The 23,247-nt window shown below is 36.0% G+C and overlaps 1 protein-coding gene across 7 annotated transcripts in view; it reads right to left on the bottom strand.

Annotated features, from left to right (window-relative positions):
• Positions 1-23,247, bottom strand: part of LOC138706662 (homeotic protein spalt-major-like) — a 769,782-nt gene that overhangs the window by 24,189 nt on the left and 722,346 nt on the right. For 3 of the 7 annotated variants that reach the window (XM_069836208.1, XM_069836210.1, XM_069836209.1), the window contains exons 5-7: positions 12,533-12,778; positions 7,477-7,711; positions 871-1,016 (exon numbers count right to left, since the gene is read on the bottom strand). In XM_069836208.1, coding sequence (XP_069692309.1) covers positions 871-1,016; positions 7,477-7,711; positions 12,533-12,778 — 627 coding nt within the window. The remainder of the gene's footprint in view (positions 1-870; positions 1,017-7,476; positions 7,712-12,532; positions 12,779-23,247) is intronic. The other 4 variants (XM_069836211.1, XM_069836213.1, XM_069836215.1 and 1 more) reach the window with 2 other exon arrangements.

Raw genomic sequence — 23,247 nt, 5'->3', positions numbered from 1 at the left:
CCAATGTTTAATATGTGACGAGTCACTAGCGTGACCAATGTTTAATGTGACGAGTCACTAGTGTGTAGCGTGACCAATGTTTAATATGTGACGAGTCACTAGCGTGTAGCGTGACCAATATTTAATATGTGACGAGTCACTAGCGTGACCAATGTTTAATATGTGACGAATCACTAGCGTGACCAATGTTTAATATGTGAGGAGTCACTTGCGTATAGCGTGACCAATGTTTAATATGTGACGTGTCACTAGCGTGACCAATGTTTAATATGTGACGAGTTACTAGCGTGTAGCGTGACCAATGTTTAATATGTGACGAGTCACTAGCGTGACCAATGTTTAATGTGACGAGTCACTAGTGTGTAGCGTGACCAATGTTTAATATGTGACGAGTCACTAGCGTGTAGCGTGACCAATGTTTAATATGTGACGAGTCATTGTGACCAATGTTTAATGTGTGACGAGTCACTAGCGTGACCAATATTTAATGTGTGACGAGTCACTATCGTGACCAATGTTTAATGTGTGACGAGTCACTATCGTGACCAATGTTTAATGTGTGACGAGTCACTAGCATGACCAATGTTTAATATGTGACGAGTCACTGTCGTGAACATTGTTTAATGTGTGATAAATCCGGTTTGGTTGTGATCAGTTTTCCGGATCCTAGAAGTGGGAATGGTATTCAGAAAGGCATACTTGTAAAAAATTTTTACAATTTTTTTTGGATGTGTAGAGGAACATTAATTTAATTTGTGATTTGACATGGCTATTCTGCTAAGATTGATCTCAAGGTTCCCACCCTATAGCACCCAGGGCAGATCAGAAATGCACTTCTTCACACTCGTGAGTGTGATTGGAGATAGTTACCTTAAGGTTGCCCTTAGTGGTGAATGCTTTTTGACAGATTGTGCATCTGAAAGGCTTGTCCCCCGTATGGGTGCGCATGTGTATCTGCAGTGCCGACGAGGACGAGAAGTTCTTATTGCAAACATGGCACAAGTGCTTTGGCAAGCCTGCAAACACACACACAACACTCCTTCAGATCAAGCATTATGTAGAGTCTTTCTCTCTCTGTGGTTGTTATGTATACTTATTCAATCTACTGAAAAAGGATGAGGTAGGATGTACAAAAAAGCAAAGTAAATGAAGAATTTTTCAATATTATCTTCCAAAAACTTTTCTGGACTTCAATGACCGGACACATACTAAAAATTGAGATGCAAGAAAATGCTTCTATTACTTACTTTTATGAAGTATACACAAAGAAAATTGGAGTCTTTTTTATTGCTAATATCTCCAGATATGATCCATTAAAATCTTCTGATGTTGAAATGAGGGTACCTAATTCAGAATTTATTACCTCCAAATGATAGGATAATTGTGGCGCTAAGTTGAATTTTGATTTGGCCAGAAATTGCTAATATATTATGCAGTAAATAGTTTCAGTAAAAACGAAGTCCTCTTACACAGGAACCTATTGTACTTACTGACCTCATGAAGGAAAATGATGAGATGATGAATTTGACGTCTCCAGAACAACCTAGCAATCATCAGGTTGAAAACTAACACTAGATAAGCTTCAGTCCTTACCCTAGGCAACCATACTTGAAAATCATTACAAAGAAAGTTTCATCTGGGCAACCTTGCAATCACCAAGTTGAAAAACTAACGCCAGACAAGCTGTAAGACTCGCCCTAGGCAGTCATATTTGAAAATCATTACAGAGAGAAAGTTCCATGTGGGTGGCCAGCTCTGTGTGGGACACCCTGTGTCATGTTAACAATATAAAATGAGACGAAGTTAGGGAAAGAGAGGGCTAAAAAGGGCTGTTGGTGGAATTAAGTTTGTAAAGCTGAGGGAAAGAGAGAACTTGAGAAAAACTCTCATCCTAAGATATTGTCCACCTCGAGGATAGAAACAGATTTCATGAAATCAAAAGACTGAGCTCTGGCTTTGAACTAAGGAAGGGGAGCCAGTAAATTTTATCAAAAGTACTCTAATTTAAGGATAGAGTCTTTACTCTCTGCAGTAGACGACAGAAAGGTTGATTTTTCTTCAGTCAGATACTCAGAATTTAACTTAAATCTGTTTTTTTCCATGTAACTATTAAAAGATTTTACAAAAAATTTTGAAACGTTGTCAGGAACCTACACACCTCAGAGTTGGGTCCTACTATTGGTATGACGTAAGTGATGACTGCGGGAAACCATTTTAAAATTGCGAGAAATAAGCAAAAATATAATTTAGAAGTCTTTTTAATTAAGAAAGGAAAGTTTCACCTTTTAGAATACCCTATTGAATAAGAGACAAAACTGTGAAAGATGAAAAGATTATTGAACAGTGTACTGTATAATGTAATACATGAAGATGTTAAAAAGAAACATTGAGAATGCAGTAAAAGAAACTCTCTTGATATTTTCTAAAGCTTTGACCATTCCATTGCTACTACATTGCTCTCAATTATAGTTTTTTACGAAAAAAAAAACCACTGAAATAGCGGCAGTGAGATAGTAGCTGATATACATATGTACATCGCTGATTGAAAGTACATAAAGAAAAATACAGAAAAAATATCATATTATACAGGGTGTAACAGAATAACTATTTCTAATCTTCTGATGTGATACAGGACATGAAAATAAACATTTTTCCTTAATAAAGTAGTTTCCGGAAATGGTTCGTATAAAAAAAAAAGCTCATCACTCACAAAAAATTTAGAAATCTTCTCACTATTCGTGAGCTGCCACTAGGAACAAAGAGTACTTAACCATATAAATGTTTACAAGTTCAGTGAACCATTAATTTTGTTTTGGCTGCATTTATGTTTCAGCTGTTATTGTTACCATGGAAATAATAATTGAAGTTAGTTTGTTGTTGTATGTCACAAAATAGCGTCTGTGAGCGACACGAATCCTAAAGCTGTGGAGAATTTCCGCAATCAATGGAAGTTTTCTGTAAATATTTGGATTGGATTTGTTGATAACTGTCTAGTCGGGCCGTATCTTATACCTACGCGATTGAATGAACATGTTCGTGGTATTTTTCTTGCGGAAATGATTCCGGAACTACTTGAACATGTCCCGAATAATATTCGGAGAAACATGATCTTTCAACACGACGGTGCACTCGTACGTTTCGGCTTAAATTGTCGAAATTATTTAAATGTACATTTTCCGAATCGTTGGATTGGGAGAGCAGGTCCAGTTGTTTGGCCAGCACGTTCCCCAGATATGACTTCAGTTGATTTTTGTGTTTGGGATCATATTAAATCAGTTGTTTATGAAACGCCTATTAGTTGCTAGAATTATTTTTGCTTTTGACGATCTTCGTAACCGACCACAAATATTTCGAAGGATTCGTCGTTCAATCATGCGGCGTTATAGTTTGTCTGTCAACAATGACAGTCCAATTTTGAACACCAATAGTTTGTCAATACTGTTTTCTTGATATTTAGTATTGGATAAAAGAGAAAGTTGCTGTGTAACCATAGAAAATAAATAAAGTAACTTTCCAAGTTGAGATTCTTTCATTTTTTTCTTTACACCACTATAACTTGAAAACGAAGTATTTCCAGATATTACTTTATTATGAAAAAATGTTTAATTTCATGCCCTCTATCACATCAGAAAATTAGGAATAGTTATTCTGTTACACCTTGTAGAAACTGCACGTTTTAAAACTGTGAAGTAACGGAACAGTATAAAACAAAAGCCCACGTTGATTTGAAGGAAGAAAATGTAATTCCAAAACAGCTCCTAAAATACAGACCTAAGTAGACCGAGCAAACAATGGACAGTGTCAATATTAGACAAACTGGAAAGCGAATTTTGAAGGTAGAAATATAATTTCAAAACAGTTATTAAACTATAGACTAGAAGGAAGAAGAGAAGACTGGTTTTAATGTTGCTAATATACTGCATACACAATTTGCCTGTTTTATCTCCTTACAGGCGTAATATACATAATGAGACCTAGAACAGAAATTATACAAGTTTCAACAAATATTTGGTACGATTCAAAGATCTTTAAAGAATAGACCAGAAAGAATACTATGTTAAAATTTTACAAGTTATTGGTGGTGCCTATACTTGTGAAAAATTGAATCTGAAATAGAACATGAAAAGAAAAGGCATAGTATCGGAATATATGCGTCTTTAAGACATATACAGGGACATCATTTTATTTTTACTTACATTTTTATTGTACCTGAGTTTTTTAATGTACTTCACTCCCACTCCTTTTACTAATGAAGTTCAACCGTCCTCCACACAGATCCAAGACTGCATATACAGTCATAGTAGCCTTACGGTCATAGTAATAGTACGTTCCAAAAATATGTTCGCGTTTTCCAGTGACGAAAGAGCTTTCAATATTGCATCATTTTCCATTTGCCTACGTCGCATCCCGGTTTCCCCCATCTGCTTCTATTCGCCTCTCTGTAAATGCTAGTGGCTGGGCTGTCTTAGCTCTTTTCTGAGAACATTAATTTCTGTTAGGAATTTGACGTCTACGTAATATTATACCCATACAATTGTTTAAAATAACTTAAATAAAAGGGCATCGTTAAGTAATTAACTGTCAAGTGATTTCCTCCCTTTCTACGACTCTGCGACGTAACCACTTGGACGGACAGTAGATAGCGCATGTCTGAGTAATTTTATCTTTTCGGCTCGGGCAGAAGTGAAGATTGAATTTACAGTACGTAAGGTACTCTTTTATAGAGTAGGTACAGAATTATTTCAACATGAGTTACTAGTACGAAGGACGAAACTGGTAATTGGAATTACGTACAATAGTCTATAATGCGATAATTTGCACATTAGAACTGAAGCCTGTATCGAAATGAACGGCCACCATTTTCAAAAATGTGTTTAAATATCCACATTATGTTTTTCAATTTAACTTCATTCTTTATACAGTAGTGTACGCTAATGTGCTGTAGACAGTATAATATACACTGCATAATGAATATGTCTGCATGGACAACTCAGTTCGTAAGAAAGAACACTCATTGTTATTACTGTATTGTATTTTGATTAAACAAAACCTAATGAAAATTATCAAACTCAAAATCGCGATATTTCCTAGTTTACGTAAATGGATGAACTACTTTTCTTCCCTCCTATACCTAGTAAAGTGATTTGTTTGTATTTTACTCCAGTATCATCGAACTCAAATCGTGGAAGGGGGTAGCAAACGGTGTTTCCGGTTCTTAATCGTTGATCCAAAGGTATAGCAAGGTTAATATTAGAAATGTTAGTAAAAATAAAATGATGTCCCTGTATTAGGCTGTATCTTTACAAACAGTGTCAGCCATACATGAAGAATGGCAAATTCTTAATTTAGAACAAGAAATTCATTACTGTTAGTTTAATTGGGCGGAATACGTACGATATATGAATTCAATCAGATCAACGAAAAAAAAAAATAGAATATAAATCACATGGACGCTGAAGAACTAGATGGAAGAGTATCTGAGAACGAAACAGACTATTAGAACCTGCTTTGAAATATAAATAGTGGTTTAGAATTGTAGAAGATAGTGGGACTTATGTTCTTGGAATAATAGTAATAATGAAATTGTAAGAAAATCTTCACGCACGTATTGGAATGCATAATTTGTGTGACATTACATTAGGCTGTATCTTTACAAACAGTGTCAGCTGTACATGAAGAATGACAAATTCTTAATTTAGAACAAGAAATTCATTACTGTTAGTTTAATTGATGGGTATACGTACTACATATGAATCCAACCAAATCAACGGAAAAAAAAAGAATATAAACCACATGGACGCTGAAGAACTAGATGGAAGGGTATCTGAGAACGAAACAGGCTATTAAAACCTGCTTTGAAATATAAATAGTGATTTAGAATTGTAGAAGATATTGGGACTTATGTTCTTGGAATAATAGTAATAATGAAATTGTAAGAAAATCTTCACGCGCGTATTGGAATGCATAATTTGTGTGACATATTTTAGGCTGTATCTTTACAAACAGTGTCAGTCATATATGAAGAATGACAAATTCTTAATTTAGAACAAGAAATTCATTACTGTTAGTTTAATTGAGCGGAATACGTACGACATATGAATCCAACCAGATCAACGAAAAAGAAAATAGAATATAAACCACATGGACGCTGAAGAACTAGATGGAAGGATATCTGAGAACGAAACAGGCTATTAAAACCTGCTTTAAAATATAAATAGTGGTTTAGAATTGTAGAAGATAGTGGGACTTATGTTCTTGGAATAATAGTAATAATGAAATTGTAAGAAAATCTTCACACACGTATTGGAATGCATAATTTGTGTGACATATTTTAGGCTGTATCTTTACAAACAGTGTCAGCCATATATGAAGAATGACAAATTCTTAATTTAGAACAAGAAATTCATTACTGTTAGTTTAATTGATGGGTATACGTACGACATATGAATCCAACCAGATCAATGGAAAAAAAAAGAATATAAACCACATGGACGCTGAAGAACTAGATGGAAGGGTATCTGAGAACGAAACAGGCTATTAAAACCTGCTTTGAAATATAAATAGTGATTTAGAATTGTAGAAGACAGTGGGACTTAGGTTCTTGGAATAATAGTAATAATGAAATTGTAAGAAAATCTTCACGCGCGTATTGGAATCCATAATTTGTGTGACATATTTTAGGCTGTATCTTTACAAACAGTGTCAGCCATATATGAAGAATGACAAATTCTTAATTTAGAACAAGAAATTCATTATTATTAGTTTAATAAGGCGGAATAGGCCTACGTAAGACATACGAATCCAACCAGATCAACGAAAAAAAAAAAATAGAATATACACCACATGGACGCTGAAGAACTAGATGGAAGGATATCTGAGAACGAAACAGGCTATTGAAACCTGCTTTGAAATATAAATAGTGGTTTAGAATTGTAGAAGATAGTGGGACTTATGTTCTTGGAATAATAGTAATAATGAAATTGTAAGAAAATCTTCACGCACGTATTGGAATGCATAATTTGTGTGGTCGTGTGAGAATAATGTTGTTGTTGATCACGAATTACACATTATGCAGCACCTTCTTGCAAAGGCCAAGAAATTACGTGTTTTGTGCTGGCAGCTGTACATAAGACGCGTTTTAAATGTTTCTGTTGTATTGGCAATGCTGCCAGATCTCTATTGAACATGAACACACTGCATTTCTACATAAACAAATTCTCTGTCAGGCTGGTGAGTCCAGAAAAGTCTGATCAGAAGATAAAGACGACTGTTCGGTTGGATTAATGAAAGTGAATGTTTTAGTCTCTTGGTTAAAAGTAAAGAAGCCCTGTTAAATATTGCCGAATCTGGTGAAAAATTAATTTATTTGCACCATTGATAATTTTCCACCAAATTTCTTTTCTTGGAAGCCAGATAGCGGTTATATATATTAGCAGGGGAAAAAATCACACAAACGGGGTAGTTTATAAATCGTACCTGGTTGCCGCTTGGGGATTGGTAGGACTGCTTCACCCTCGGGTGGTGATCTTTTGACTCCAAGATCAGCTGGTTTTAGTGGTGACTCCATAGGCGGTTGAGAGCGAATTTCGTCATGATTGCTACTCTCGTCAGTTGGGGTGCTGACCGGTGGAGGGGGTGGTTTATTTGTTTCGAAGAGATGAGATGGCATGTCTCTGATCTTGTGTGTCAACATATGTTGCTTCATGTTGCCCTGTGAAAGAAAAAACACTTAGGTAAAAATCATGTTATGTAACGAGGATCGTTTAAATGACAAGTAAAGACAAAAATATTTTTACGTTTTCCATTTTGGATTGGGCATTTGGCGTAAGCAATAAATTTCTTGATATATCGATCGTCTGGTTCAAAAGTGCGACAACTCAAAAAAACAAGTTTTGAGATATCTTCAGTTGAAAGTTTCAAATAAATCACCTAGAAAGGAACAGATTTCTGGTTCATAACCACGATAATTAGAAATGAGTCAGTATTCAGGACGAATACATCACAATCTTCCAGTTCATTATTAATACATTTCGAAATTTACTAATAATGAATTAATAAAGTCCATAGTTATAATTACTTCTAAAGCAGTTTATTTCGTTTTTTTTTTCTTTTTGGTTGTAAATATGACTTAGGGGAGAGTCGGGTATTATCGGACATCGGGTAATATTGGACAGTGCGTTTCTTTCATCTACCACCATATGGTAGTACCTGAATGACATGGTTACGTTTCTCTATGCGACATCACAGAAACGTAACCATGTCAATCAGGTACTATCATCGTGTGGTAGATGAAAGAAACTCACTGCCCGATATTACCCGATGTCCGATACTACCCGACTCTCCCCTATCTCAATATTGATTCGGAAAAAGCTCCGAAAGGGGTTTTCAGTAGTATAAATAACTAAAAAATGGTATTGAGTTGTCGCACTTTTGAACTGAACGATCGATATTATTGTACACATAATTTTTCTCTTTCAATTTTTTTTTATATTCTATATAAATCTTCAATACATTGGATATAATATTAGGTTTTACCACCATAGATCTCTGAAGTCTGAAATATCCGAGATTTACAGATAACTGAGGGACTCAGAACAAAATAGGGTCGCTATATCTGGGATACTGTCACAGTCTAGTATATACAGTCGCGAAGCTCAATACGTAGTAAATATGCAAACATTAGATAGTTGCTCACCACTAGGATCGCTAATATCGCCTCATTACAGGCAATGCAAAATAGTACCGTCACAGCCTATTGTTTCTGGCACCCTCAAAACTCAAGCTTCGTGACTGTATATAGTAGACTGTGATGCTGCAGTGAAAAATGAGTATCATTAAAAGTGAATACGTCAAGAGAATATTCAGTAAACCAATAAAGTGCTGACATTTGAGTTTTGTGATAATATGTATACGTATTTCCTTGTTGCATTGAAAAATATGGATATTCTTGCTAAAAAATATGCCAAGTCCATTTTCATGAGAGTTATACCATTTCTGCTCTGAGCATTTCACTCTGTCTGCAAGGCAGAATATTTATTGGGTAAAAATAAGCGGTAAATTTTGTTTGGAATCCTCTCTTTTAGAGACTGGCTTGTGTTACGAAAGTTAAATATTTGGTGACAACGAAACCTTAACTTTAATACGTTCCGAAAGAAGCAATGATACAATATTTCTATTCTCTTTAAAATCAATCGAACTCAATATCATCGTGCCTACACTCTGAAACCTCAAGAGTTCTACAAGTACATCCATATGCAAGATAGGTAGCTTTTTGGGAAATAAATTGTTTGTAAATTTTACCTAAAGTTCTATCATTCTGGAATAGTAGGCCTACTTTTAGTTTATGAAGGAAACACCAGGCTTTTATTTTATTTTATAGGATGATAAATATCGCGGTTGGGTTCGAACCTGCGAACCTCGGACCGTATAGCAAGCACAGTGTGCACTCGAAGGCAACAGCGGGGATGATTTTGTTTAGGTTTCATGCTTTATTGTACACCAAAGTCTTTTTCTGAACCTCTCTAGCATAGACTAATAGTAATTCTCGCCATACGTTAAAAGTTTCTACAGTTCTATGAAACTTAATGCCAGATCTTTTAAGCATTAACTTCACCTTGAGATGTTCGTTACTGTAATTTCCATTTCGGAGCATCCAGATATTTTTGTACTGCAAAAAACTGTTACAGCAAAATAGTTCAATATAAGTATAAACTATACATTTTTTAAAGTTAATTTCAAATTATCTGATACAATAGGCCTATTACTATTTCAGGCATATCTAGTTATCGATAATTAGTACATGAAATGCAAAATTATTAATTCTAAATTACTTATTTTATAACCATTCCCCTACAGAATTTTATCTGAAAATTGTAATGTTACTTAAAATTAAGCATCTTACTTTTTGTGGGGACAGGGATAGTATTAACAATTCTTTTGAAGGCGAAAGTAGATCCAACCTTCAAAATAATGTAAGCTACTTTATATCTCATCAGAAATTGAAGTCCAGTTTGAAACCCATTTTTAAATATGTATTGATTGGTCCCGCGTTTAACAGAAATAATTCTTTCTTACTTCTCTCTTTTTCTAAAACTATTTTATGACAATATTTATGAAGTTAATATACAGTCTGTTATCCTATTTTATGCAGAGTTGAAATTATATGAACTGCCCAAATTATACAAGGTGTAAGCTCGTCCACTGAACACAAATAAATAAAAGTTATTTTTTGTCTTGCACATTCATTTTAATGCAACAGCATATCATTTTTGTACGGTGATGTAATTCATCTTTTCATCCTAATCTTGGGCAAACAACAAAAAAATTTGAGTTTACAGGAAGCCGATCTTAATAGAACTGAAGTGTTATTCATTTGACATATTTCGCCTCTCCACAAATTAATTTAGATGTTACAAAGCCCGTAAACAGAAAATCCGTGAACGACCTCAATATCTGCCATCGAATCACACCGCTGATCACTGATATGAACTGCTTAAATGCTACCGGACTTGTTGGCCATTGGTTCACATCCCGCGAGTTTCTAAACCTTGCACTCTTATTTATTTTCACGTGTTCTCGTGCTTGCAAAAACTATATTTCCTGAGCAAACAAAACTTTATTGTTCAGTGAACAGAACTATACCATATGTTTAAGCCTGTTTTGACAGAATATATAATTTATATCCTGTATACATAGCTATAGACCAACATATTTACTTTTATCTTAGGACTTTTCCTACATCACTGTTTTGGCTATGTACATTTTAATACAGGGTGTCTCAGAAATAAACCGACAAAATTTTGTGGAATGTTCATTAAAAAAAAAAAAAAAAAAAAAAAAAGCAAAAGGGTTCAATCTTCTAACTCAAATATCAAATAAACATGATTTGTGACCACGCAAGTGTACATCATTTGTATACTCCCTGGCATCGGACTGTTGAACTTCCAACTTGAATCAGAGAACAGGTTTCCTACACTGCCTAATCAATCTTGAGTTAGATTGAGTTTGCATATTTCATCTACTAGTATTAAAAAAGTGGAAATCATTTGAAAGATAAGAAACAAAACATCGGTAATATCCTTTCTACAAATAATACATATTATTTCCCTTCTTTCAGTCTTTCAGACATTGTCAAATTTCATTGTTGAGACTGGGCTTTAACAAATTTACAGAATAATAACTTGTATGGTTTTCACTGGCATATTTCTTTACACTGTGACCACTATCACAGTTAATTTGTCGGTATATTTTCGAGACACCCTGTATAATTTTGGATCAAATTACTAGTAACTGCATGTCTGTAAGTAGTATTAAGATAGATGGTGTTCCTTTTGGAACAAGATGAGCAAATACATGTTGGATTGACATTGTTCGCTTTTGAGAATGTTAAACTAAAACATTGTACATAGAGGCCACTTTCATTGTACATTGCATATCATGCTTCACTACTTCTATCCCACAGCATTGAATACTAATGCTCCTTCTGCATTGTGTGATACTGTGATGGAAAAAGAAGGTGATTAATGAAGTTGCTTACATGTTTCATGCACAATAGCCGTGCATGATTTGCCAGACATCCATCAATTACATAAGCACTAGAATCTAACATTACACAGTAAGTAGAAGATAATAGCAATTGGTCAGTATAGGTTCGAAAATGTTCGGAGCCCCAAACAGGTCAATCAGTGGCTTAAATTCGTGATGATTTATGATGGCGATGATGATGATTGTGAAGTTAAAAGTAATTACTTCATATTAGCAATGATAGTAACTTCCTTAATTATTCCTGTTTTGTAACAAACAATTAATAAATCCACATTAATTTCTCATAAAAATTTGAACTCCACATTCCTGCTGTTTCTGAACAAAAACTTTATTTAAGGGATAGTTTGATCTTTACCGAGATGAATTTCCTATTATTATATTGTGATTAACCTACTGTTATAAAAGTCATTAAGGGATAAAGAAAACAGGGAGGTAGAGCTCCTATTCTTTCTAGACCTCGACATTACATAGAGATGATGTAATCAGCACCAAGCTGCATCCATCTTTAACTTCCGGAAAAAATACAAATTTATAGAATTCTGAATGAACTTTATTATTGCTGTGGAAGATATGACGAAGTAAAAAAATCCATTCTTCAAGGCTTCTATTCAACTTTTTTTAGTCTGTATTGTGTCGCTTTCCTGACAGTTCAAACTTGGCACTCGCTTACGCATTAAAGGATGATAATGTTTTTGTGAAATGATTCTTGAGAAAATGCTCTTAGAAGAAAACTTAATTTATTTGTGACAAAAGTACAGCTTGTTTTACTTTAAAAATTTCATAATGATACAAAATTTTGAATTTTATTTTCTTTCTTATTACTTTTGTTATCTGCCTACATGTATTGTAAATTTATCATATTTTTTTTAATTATCTTGTCTATAAAATTTTGTACTGCACCATATGCTCTTTTCTTCATAGAAGATTCTACCAGATCAGCAGCAAGCAGAATCACACTGACATGATAGTGACAGAGGAAGACCCTTACCAATAAGGGGGTCCAGTCAGAGGCGTATCCGGGGTTGCATAGCAGAGGGGGCACCCATGCAGCAACCTTCTTTCCGCATCCATTTCTCTTAATCCCATCATTTCTCTTTCTCTGTCTTTTAGGCTTGTGGGGAGTGACATTGACCCCATGGCCTCCACTATGGTCCCCCTGCTGGATACGCCACTGACCCCAGTGGTCACAGATACAATCAGGGTTTAGTTGGGCACGGAGCGGATCTGTACTGCTCTGAAATTAATCCAAAATAACATTACTCGTGCCTTTTGTATCACATACCCGACACCAAACATTAGAAATAGCTTTGAGCCGTTTACATGAAATACACGGCTTTTTAAGATTATTTTCAGACAAAGTAGCTTAGAGAATAGCTTTATAAAGTTGGTGTCAGTGACATTATTTCAAGTCAGAAAGTTAAATAGCCATAAACATCTTTCAAATGTGAAAGTCTTTCGAAAAACTTCAGTAAATTTATTTGAATTTTGTTTTAGTAAGATTTAAAAGTTAAATTCTTGTTTCCATGATTTTAAGGAAATCCAGCTACAAATCAGAATGCCCACACGTGAACCCTGAATGATCGATTTAATTTAATTTACTGCTTACTGTAGTCTGAGTAATTTTGAGAACATATTTCAAAATATATTAGGGTAAGAGTAGGTCAGAAAATAACTTTATAAAGCTGATAACACTTAAATTAAAAGATTAAAATAATCACAATCATTGTTTCAAAGTAGAGGTCTGTAGTAAAACTTGATTTTGGTAACATTATTACAATCATGAATAGACTTCGTGGAATTGCCACGAGATTCGAAGGTTTACTGTGCACGCAGTATAGACTATGAGGAGGGGGCGTGCAACGCATTCATTATGTCTCTGATGTAAACACTGAGCAGTATACTGCGGTTACAATAAAACCTGTATCCTGCATTCAAGAAATATAATGAATGATCATTGAAGTAGGAAATGTCTAAACATGTAAATACAATATTATTTTATAGTGAGATATATTAACTCTTAAAATTTAATGTAAGATACATCATTCTTGAATATGTGCATTGCAGTGAAGAGTTACGTACATTTTGACCGACTGCAAAGTAACCTCACTTAAACAGTTTGTATATTGGGAATTTGTAGATCAACATCACACGATGTAATACGTGCAATTCTTAAGAACGGGAAGTCATTACTTCAGACGTCTTGTCGTGACCTGATGGTACATAATTTATAATACGAAGTTGTGAATAGGCAGAATTTTTAGCAATAATGTTTCTCAACTTACATTTCACTTTTTCTGAAATTAGTGAATTATTATTTTGGATAACGGTTTATGATACTCTTTATCCACTATATTAAGATATTCTGAGAATTGTAGTTTAGACGATTCTAACAGGATGATGCTTTTGGACACGATTTTAAAATTAGAATCAATGACAATATCTTTCAATAGCTGTAACAGCGGAACTGTCTGTGCTATCCAATGCATCAGTTACCTCCATTATTTTTCCGTAATGTTCTGGATAATAATTAACAGAATTCAACCACGTTCCCCAACGGGTCAAGACTGACTGCGGGGGTAAGGTTATTCCAGGAGTAATTGTTTGGAACAGCAACACTCTCATTGTAGTATGTTTGATTGAATTCTTGTCTGCACTGAACAAATGTTAAACTTTGACTATTCCAACCACAGTAATGCAAAAACAAGTGCTTACATAGGTATACATTTGTTGTAGCTGCTCTATCTATTTGGACCGGTCACAACTCTTAACATGAACTGCTTATACTACGAGACCGGGCGTCGCTCGCCTCCTCTATACTACCGTACATCGGCAACCTGATTGCATGCTGCGTGTGGCAATTCAACGAAGTCTAATCATGAACAATCTGTCCTTTTAGGGAAAATCATGCTAAAATTAAGTATCCACATACCAACCGTGAGATGTACTGATAATGTTAACATCGTGTTGTGTAAATTATGTCAGTTTTGTGAACATAATATTTTTATATTATTTTCGGATAAATTAGTTCAGAAAACGAAGTGGTGTCATTGAAATTAGGTACATTCGAAGGGGTTAAAATGACTACATTTACCTCCGATAAGATATAATGAAATGTAGTTTCATTAAAATTGTTAAAAATCTAGTCTTTCATTTGTTTTTAAGAGAAACGGGCTAAGATTGGGGTGCTTGCAGAAATAATTAACAGAGAAGTTGTTCAGTATATGTTATCAGAGGTTTAAGAATATTGTAAAAAAACCACTATTAAGTTTATGTAATTGAATTTACGCGAGATCTGAAAGCTAAAATAGCCATAACCTTTCGTGAATCTTCAATAAAATCTGTTAAAATATACTTGTACTTTCAGTATCCTTGAAAAATTAGCTTTCGTTTTCTTTCAAGGGAAAGAAGACTACAATTATGTTTTCCCCATACTAACCTTTATACATTAATTTAAACTGAAAAAGAAATAAAACATTCATTTACTTACTACTTTTACATATTGGCTTTTAAAGAACCCGGAGGTTCATTGCCGCCCTCACATAAGCCCGCCATTGGTCCCTTTCCTGAGCAAGATTAATCCAGTCCCTACCATCATATCCCACCTCCCTCAAATCCATTTTAATATTATCTTCCCATCTACGTCTCGGCCTCCCCAAAGGTCTTTTTCCCTCCGGCCTCCCAACTAACACTCTATATGCATTTCTGGATTCGCCCATACGTGCTACATGCCCTGCCCATCTCAAACGTCTGGATTTAATGTTCCTAATTATGTCAGGTGAAGAATACAATACGTGCAGCTCTGCGTTGTGTAACTTTTTCCATTCTCCTGTAACTTCATCCCTCTTAGCCCCAAATACTTTCCTAACAACCTTATTCTCAAACACCCTTAATCTCTGTTCCTCTCTCAAAGTGAGAGTCCAAGTTTCACAACCATACAAAACAACCGGTAATATAACTGTTTTATAAATTCTAACTTTCATATTTTTTGACAGCAGACTAGATGACAAAAGCTTCTCAACCGAATAATAAACAGGCATTTCCCATATTTATTCTGCGTTTAATTTCCTCCCGAGTGTCAAATAAAACATTCATACCAACATAAATGTAGTTTCATTCACGAAACCGAGTGACAACATATTATATGGGTTCTGATAGAGCGCAGAATTGTTATAGCCCTATTTTAAGAATCCAATTATTTGTTGCGTTTTCTCATCACGGCATTGAAAATTAATATTTAAACCTGTACGTTTTGCTGTCGTAGACCTAATTAGCATGATTTAGGGCCACTGTTTAAACAATATAATTCAAGCGGTAACGAGGGTTACAAACCCAGTCTTCGAAGAGGCAATTAATTTCACTTTTCTCTCTAGGGATTCGAACCTGGACTAGCTGGATTTATAGATTGGTAAGATATCACTTGGACCTTAGGAGAGGAGCTATTATTAAGCCTTCTTTTAAAACTTGAATAAGATTGCAGATTTCTCTCTTATAAAGGTCGGTTACTGATTGTTGCCTTTCGCTATAACATTTAGTTGAAAAGATATTTTTGGCTTGAAATGTTTACTATATTTCTTAGTCAGCAGAATGATGAATCGAGCCGGTTCCTTAGCTTGTTTAATTTGTTAATCCATCTGTATTCACCGAACAAAAATACGTCCGTCATGGCCCATTTATGACTGTGTGTTATAAGCTAGGTGAGTGATGCTAAGGTGGGCACCGGGTTTCCCTTAATAACAAACTATAGACTCATCGGCCGACGCAACCCGCTTGGGCCCGTTCCAACGGCTAATTTCAGATGGAACAAATCCTCCCCTCCTCTCCCCCATCCCTTTTTGATCCCCCTCCATTCTATTGTATCTTAAGAACCAAGAATAACCCTTTCCTTCTCTCACAAATATAGCGGGAACAATACTCTGGTCGGAATCATCGCGACAGCTTTAGAAGCTAAGTACACATATGCGAGAGTATGCGGAAAGACTGCCAGCTTCGAGAAACTCTCCCAAATATTCTGCTGACGTGGTCCTCCGGAAGCGATCTCGCTTTCATTTGTCAGAGCTTTGAATTCGTCTCATAGATCAGCTGAGTCTTGACTTCGAGTTACCTCCTCTTCGTTATATTTCCAACGATGTAGCTTGTTAAGTTGAAAGTTTAGCCAACTGCTTTCAATTTTACTTATGAAGTACGTTATTTATGTACAGTAAAAACCGCTTAGTCACCGGCGTAGCTCATGTGGTAGCGCGTTTGCTTACTGAACCACAGTTGCGCCGGTATGGCATAGTTGCGCCCCGAAGAAATCATGTAGCAGAATGGACATGGCATAGTTGCGCTCTGAAGAAATCAGGTAGCAGGATGGACATGGCATAGTTGCGCCCTGAAGAAATCAGGTAGCACAATGGACATGGCATAGTTGCGCCCTTAAGAAATCAGGTAGCATAATGGACATGGCATAGTTGCGCCCCGAAGAAATCAGGTAGCAGAATGGACATGGCTTAGTTGCGCCCTGAAAAAATCAGGTAGCAGAATGGGCATGGCATAGTTGCGCCCCGAAGAAATCATGTAGTAGAATGGACATGGCATAGTTGCGCCCCGAAGAAATCAGGTAGCACAATGGACATGGCATAGTTGCGCCCCGAAGAAATCAGGTAGCAGAATGGACATGGCTTAGTTGCGCCCTGAAAAAATCAGGTAGCAGAATGGACATGGCATAGTTGCGCCCCGAAGAAATCATGTAGTAGAATGGACATGGCATAGTTGCGCCCCGAAGAAATCAGGTAGCACAATGGACATGGCATATTTGCGCCCCGAAGAAATCAGGTAGCAGAATGGACATGGCATAGTTGTGCCCTGAAGAAATCAGGTAGCACAATGGACATGGCATAGTTGCGCCCCGAAGAAATCAGGTAGCAGAATGGACTTGGCATAGTTGCGCCCCGAAGAAATCAGGTAGCAGAATGGACATGGCATAGTTGTGCCCTGAAGTAATCAGGTAGCAGAATGGACATGGCATAGTTGCGCCTCGATGAAATCAGGTAGCAGGATGGACATGGCATAGTTGCGCCCCGAAGAAATCAGGTAGCAGAATGGACATGGCATAGTTGTGCCCTGAAGAAATCAGGTAGCAGAATGGACATGGCATAGTTGCGCCCCGAAGCAATCAGGTAGCACAATGGACATGGCATAGTTGCGCCCCGAAGAAATCAGGTAGCAGAATGGACATGGCATAGTTGCGCCCCGAAGAAATCAGGTAGCAGAATGGACATGGCATAGTTGCGCCTCGAAGAAATCAGGTAGCAGGATGGACATGGCATAGTTGCGCCCCGAAGAAATCAGGTAGCAGAATGGACATGGCATAGTTGTGCCCTGAAGAAATCAGGTAGCAGAATGGACATGGCATAGTTGCGCCCCGAAGCAATCAGGTAGCACAATGGACATGGCATAGTTGCGCCCCGAAGAAATCAGGTAGCAGGATGGATATGGCATAGTTGCACCCCGATGGACATAGCACACATGGAAGTGATTGTCATAAAATAAATAAATTACTTTAAAATATTATAGTGGTAGCTGCATTGAAATCAGGTAGGTCTAGCATATGATCAATTTTGCTATTTAAAATAACATTTTTTTTATCGATCACACACAATAAATGAACTGCATTTTTTGTTTGTACACCGATATTTTAACCCTATGGTACTGGGTTTCGAAAATTGAAACTTAGAATCATTGTGAATTATTAACTCTTTACCCTTTTCACTAAATGTAACATTCATTTTAAATTAACCTCACTATACGTCACAAACGGTGTGAAAATCACTAATAAAATGTCAAGACTGCTAAGGCCCCATATTCCAACGGCTCACTCATTTGAACATGTCAGTTAATAAAGTACTGCCAACTTCATGGTGTTGATTTTAACGGTAGGCTATCGATAATCACTGCATAAACAGTAGAAAAACAGTTAATAAATTACTGCCAATTTTATGGTGTTCATTTTAACGGTTCGATAATGAATATTAAATCGAATAAGAAATCAATAAGGTTGGTTGATTACGAGGCTCGAGTTCCCGTAATGACTTTTTCTCTGGCTATTTCATCGGGGCGCAACTATGCCATGCCATTTTCTCTACGTGATGGGAACGGGGCGCAACTATGCCCACAAAACAGGGACCCTTTTTTATCTGCTGCATCTCACCTGACCGTGGGGCGCAACCATGCCCTGCCCGAGTTGCGCTCGGGTGTGGTTTCGATTCCCGCTTGGGCTGATTACACTGAACAACAAATTTTTACTTTTTGTCTTGCTCCGAAATAAAAATAGGTGAATATTACTAATATGTGTGTCCTGAATCTGAATTTAAAATCCAAATTGCCCCATCACGTACCATTTTACGGGGAAAATCAGTTTAATTTTTTAATGACAAAACTTATTTGTTTTTAATTTTTCATGCTACTGATAAAATTACAACACACTAGGAATTCAGAATTCCTCATAATACTTGAAAAATATGTACTGGATACAAAAATTATGTTACATAGTTTAGAACACAACAATAATAATATTTCATGCGTATAATGATAAAAATCTCGAAATTTGGGCTTAAAATAATTTTATGGATGACTTCTGTTTATAACTAGACCCGGGACTGTATTTTACAAGGAACCAACAATAGTCTACAAGCATGCTGGATGATGATCTTCCTTTATATCGCCTTTTCATTTCAGATATTTCTTGATTAAATCTTTTCCCATGCTTACCGCTCCAAAGTTAGGAAGAAAGAAATCCAAATGACAATGTAAAAAGTGTATTTTGTGAGACATATTACACTCCATTTTGTCATATGCACTTAATATGGTTTCCACAATAAGTTCTATGTAATTCTCTGCCCTAGAATTTCCAAGGAAATTTGAACAAACATCTTTAAAAGCGCGCCATGCCATTCTTTCTGTAACGGAAAGCTTTTCCTCAAACAAAGAGTCAGACATAACTTTGTGAATTTGTGGACCGATGAAAATGCCCTATTTTAATTTGCCTTCACTCATACTGGTAAACGTTTTCCTTAAATACTGAAAACCGCACCCTTGTTTGTTCATTGAATAGACCTCACTTTGAACTGTTATGAAATTTACTTAATAGAAGGGACCAATATCTGTTTATTTATTAGAAGTACAAAAAAAACATGCCAACAACCATAAGAAACCGGAAATCTATATATATAATTTGAACTGGTAATGGAAATTACGGGAAAACGGCTGAACGGATTTTAATAAATAACCCCTCATTTTGAAGCTTGGAACCCAAAGTTTTTCGGAAAAGTAGTAGTTTTCAGTGAAATGTCAATTTTCCTAAATCATTTTCCTTTTTTCCAAAATCCATCTTTCGTCAGTTTTGAGAACTAATTTTACTGAATCACGGCCGACTTGATTGAATTTCAGAACAAAACACACACTAGAATAAACAATAGGCTATTACACGAAGGCCATGACCTGCAGGATTGCCGACATATTTAGAGCTCAATTCAATTTGTTATTAAAAACTGATTCTGCAGTGTATAATTTTCTGATTACAGCTGTGTATTGGATATTCAAATTTACGAAACTTGAGGTGGTTTGATGACATTATTACCATTAGAAATTAAATATTATTATAGTTAATATCATGATGCCTCTATTTTTCATTAATTGTACATAATATTGATGCTATATTGATGGTTATGTAAGTAAATGTAGAGAATATCTTAATTTAGATCTTCATTTCTATAATTTACTGAGTGACTGCTATATATAACTACAAAACTTAAGTAAGATAATAATATTATTAAAAATCAAATATTTTTATACTTATTAGCCCAGTGGGGTTGGGTCTTTTTCATGTACTTAATGGCGGTGTAGTGTAGGTATTGATATGTGTCATTGTCTTCAGTAGTGGCTCGAGAGAGAGCAAAAATTACAGTTCCTAAGAAAAGATAAAAAGGTATTACTTACTGATAAAATAAGAGGCCTAGAAAATTTTGTAGTCTCCAGATCATTTCTGCAAGATCTCTTAGCAGGATAAAATGATTTTACGCTCTACATCTCAAGTTCTACATGCAGCAGCTATACGAAAATGCTATTGTTCGAAAGCTTAGCAAACCTGACATTTTTTTTATCTTTTGCCTACAATCCACAATGACCTGACTCAAAAACTGAAGTTGGATAGGTTCAAGAAAAAGTATTTGGCCTAAAAAAATCCATTCAGAGGGAGTATTATTATTATTATTATTATTATTATTATTATTATTATTATGGAAACAAATAACTATCAAAAAGACAAGTATTCTTAATTGAAAATAAATCTGAAAAATTTTTATTTGAACGTCTAACGAACTTAGTTTGCAGCAGCATTTGCTGCACAAGCCACTAGTAGGTTATAAACTCATAAAATGCATTAGCTTTTGTTTTGGTTTATACCCCCAACCTGCGCCAAATGTTTCCCGGAGGAGCGCTTATCATAGTATCTCTTAAAAACCTTACGTGATACGAAGAAAAGAGATGCATTTTCGGACTCAGCGCACATCAAACCATAAGGGACACAGTGTTTTAAGTCGGAGCAAAATTCTTGTTGTCCATTTTTATCTGATTGGGTTTATTCCGAGGTTTTTCCGAGCCGTAATGCGAATGTCAGGTAATCTATAGCGAACCCTCGGCCTTATCTCGCCAAATACCATCTCGCTACCACCAATTTCATCGACGCTAAATAATCCAGTAGTTGATACAGCATCGTTAAATAAACAGGTAAAAAAAAACCGTTTAACAGAACTTCGCTTAACCGAAACGGTGGAGTCAAAATACATACCATAATCTCGGACCATAACACGCACTGCCTTGTTAAATAACGCTGCCTCAAACATAACTGTGTCGTATGTCCCGAAGGTCTGCCAACGCATACCAATGAGGCAGCAATCGCCTCATTCTCTCACCAAAACAAGGCTACAAATAAGAGTCAACTTCCTTTAAGGAATGCCGTAGGTGGAGAAATGTGCTATCTACATTCTAAGTTCACTTGTTTTATGTTTGTAGACACCAGCGAATGTACGTAGGTCCCCTCAAGTTAAAGTTATTCTTTGTTTACGTATCTTTTGTTACACTTGCTTCCTACCCCAAGAATTATGAATGAATGTGAGGTGACAACTGATCCCACGTGGGGTAGCCTATTGACTTCTAGTGTTAAGGGGGTATGTACGTCTTTGCTTTGCATAAATTTAGTAAAATTCAAAATTTAATTTCTACATATCCTGAATTAATTTTCTGCTGGAATTTGGTATAGAGATTAGAAAATACTTCCTACTTACTTACGGGCTTTTAAGGAACCCGGAGGTTCATTGCCGCCCTCACATAAGCTCGCCATCAGTCCCTATCCTGAGCAAGATTAATCCAGTCTCTATCATATCCCACCTCCCTCAAATCCATTTTAAAATTATCTTCCCATCTACGTCTCGGTCTCCCCAAAGTTCTTTTTCCCTCCGGCCTCCCAACTAACATTCTATATGCATTTCTGGATTCGCCCATACGTGCTACATGCCCTGCCCATCTCAAACGTCTGGATTGAATGTTCCTAATTATGTCAGGAGAGGAATACAATGCGAGCAGTTCTATGTTGTGTAACTTTCTCCATTCTCCTGTAACTTCATCCCTCTTAGCCCCAAATATTTTTCTAAGAACCTTGGTCTCAAACACCCTTAACCTATGTTCCTCTCTCAAAGTGAGAGTCCAAGTTTCACAACCATAAAGAACAACAGGTAATATAACTGTTTTATAAATTCTAACTTTCAGATTTTTGGAGAGCAGACTGGATGATAAAATCTTCTCAACCGAATAATAACAGGCATTTCTCATATTTATTCTGTGTTTAATTTCCTCCCGAATATCATTTATATTTGTTACTGTTGCTGCCATGTATTTGAAATTTTCCACCTCTTCAATTTGGGTTTCCAAACTCGATTATTAGTCTAAAAGTATTTTCTTACGGGAATTTTACTTGAAGCAAGTAAAGAGATAGGTTTGGAAGTAAATCCCGAAAAGACAAGAGGTGGAAAAGATGACGAGAAACACCACGTTCATAGTGCTTTAAATCCCTCTTTTGTTGCTGATAGTAGAGTGGGAAGTCTGTAGATAGGTAGGATAATAAATTTCATAAAATGTCATTACTGGGAGAAAAAGTGAAAGGCAATTTCCATGTGTCATTTCCAAACTCTGAGATTTTCAGCTATAGTGTGATACGCAATTCGTTTGAATTTTATTTTTTCTTCTGTCCTTTTTGAAGGACCACAAGGGCAGACCTCGAGGACCACAGGTGGTCCGCGGACCATAGTTTGAGAAACGCTGATCTATGAATCACTGTAAGGCCCGTAACACACTTGCAGAGTTTTCGCCAGCGAGAAATGTGTTGCGAGAAAATTCAAAGATTGATAACATGGATTCAAATGGACGTCCACACACTGGAAGAGATTCTCGCTCGAGGCAAAACCTCGCGCGAGTTTCTCGCTGGAATCGGTAGCTCAGCGAATTTTCTTGACACATTTATCAAAGATGTTTGACATTTATACTCTTTAAGAAGATTGAATCTAGAAAAAGATATCACAGGTGGCGATGAATTGTATTGTTTTTATTTGAAAATGAGGAAAGATGGCTGGTGATTCCAGTCAGAAACTTATCGAACTTGTACGATGTCAC

Source organism: Periplaneta americana, chromosome 9 (assembly GCF_040183065.1).
Source record: "Periplaneta americana isolate PAMFEO1 chromosome 9, P.americana_PAMFEO1_priV1, whole genome shotgun sequence".
NCBI classification, from domain to species: domain Eukaryota; kingdom Metazoa; phylum Arthropoda; class Insecta; order Blattodea; family Blattidae; genus Periplaneta; species Periplaneta americana.
This window is presented reverse-complemented; position numbering and strand designations above follow the sequence as displayed.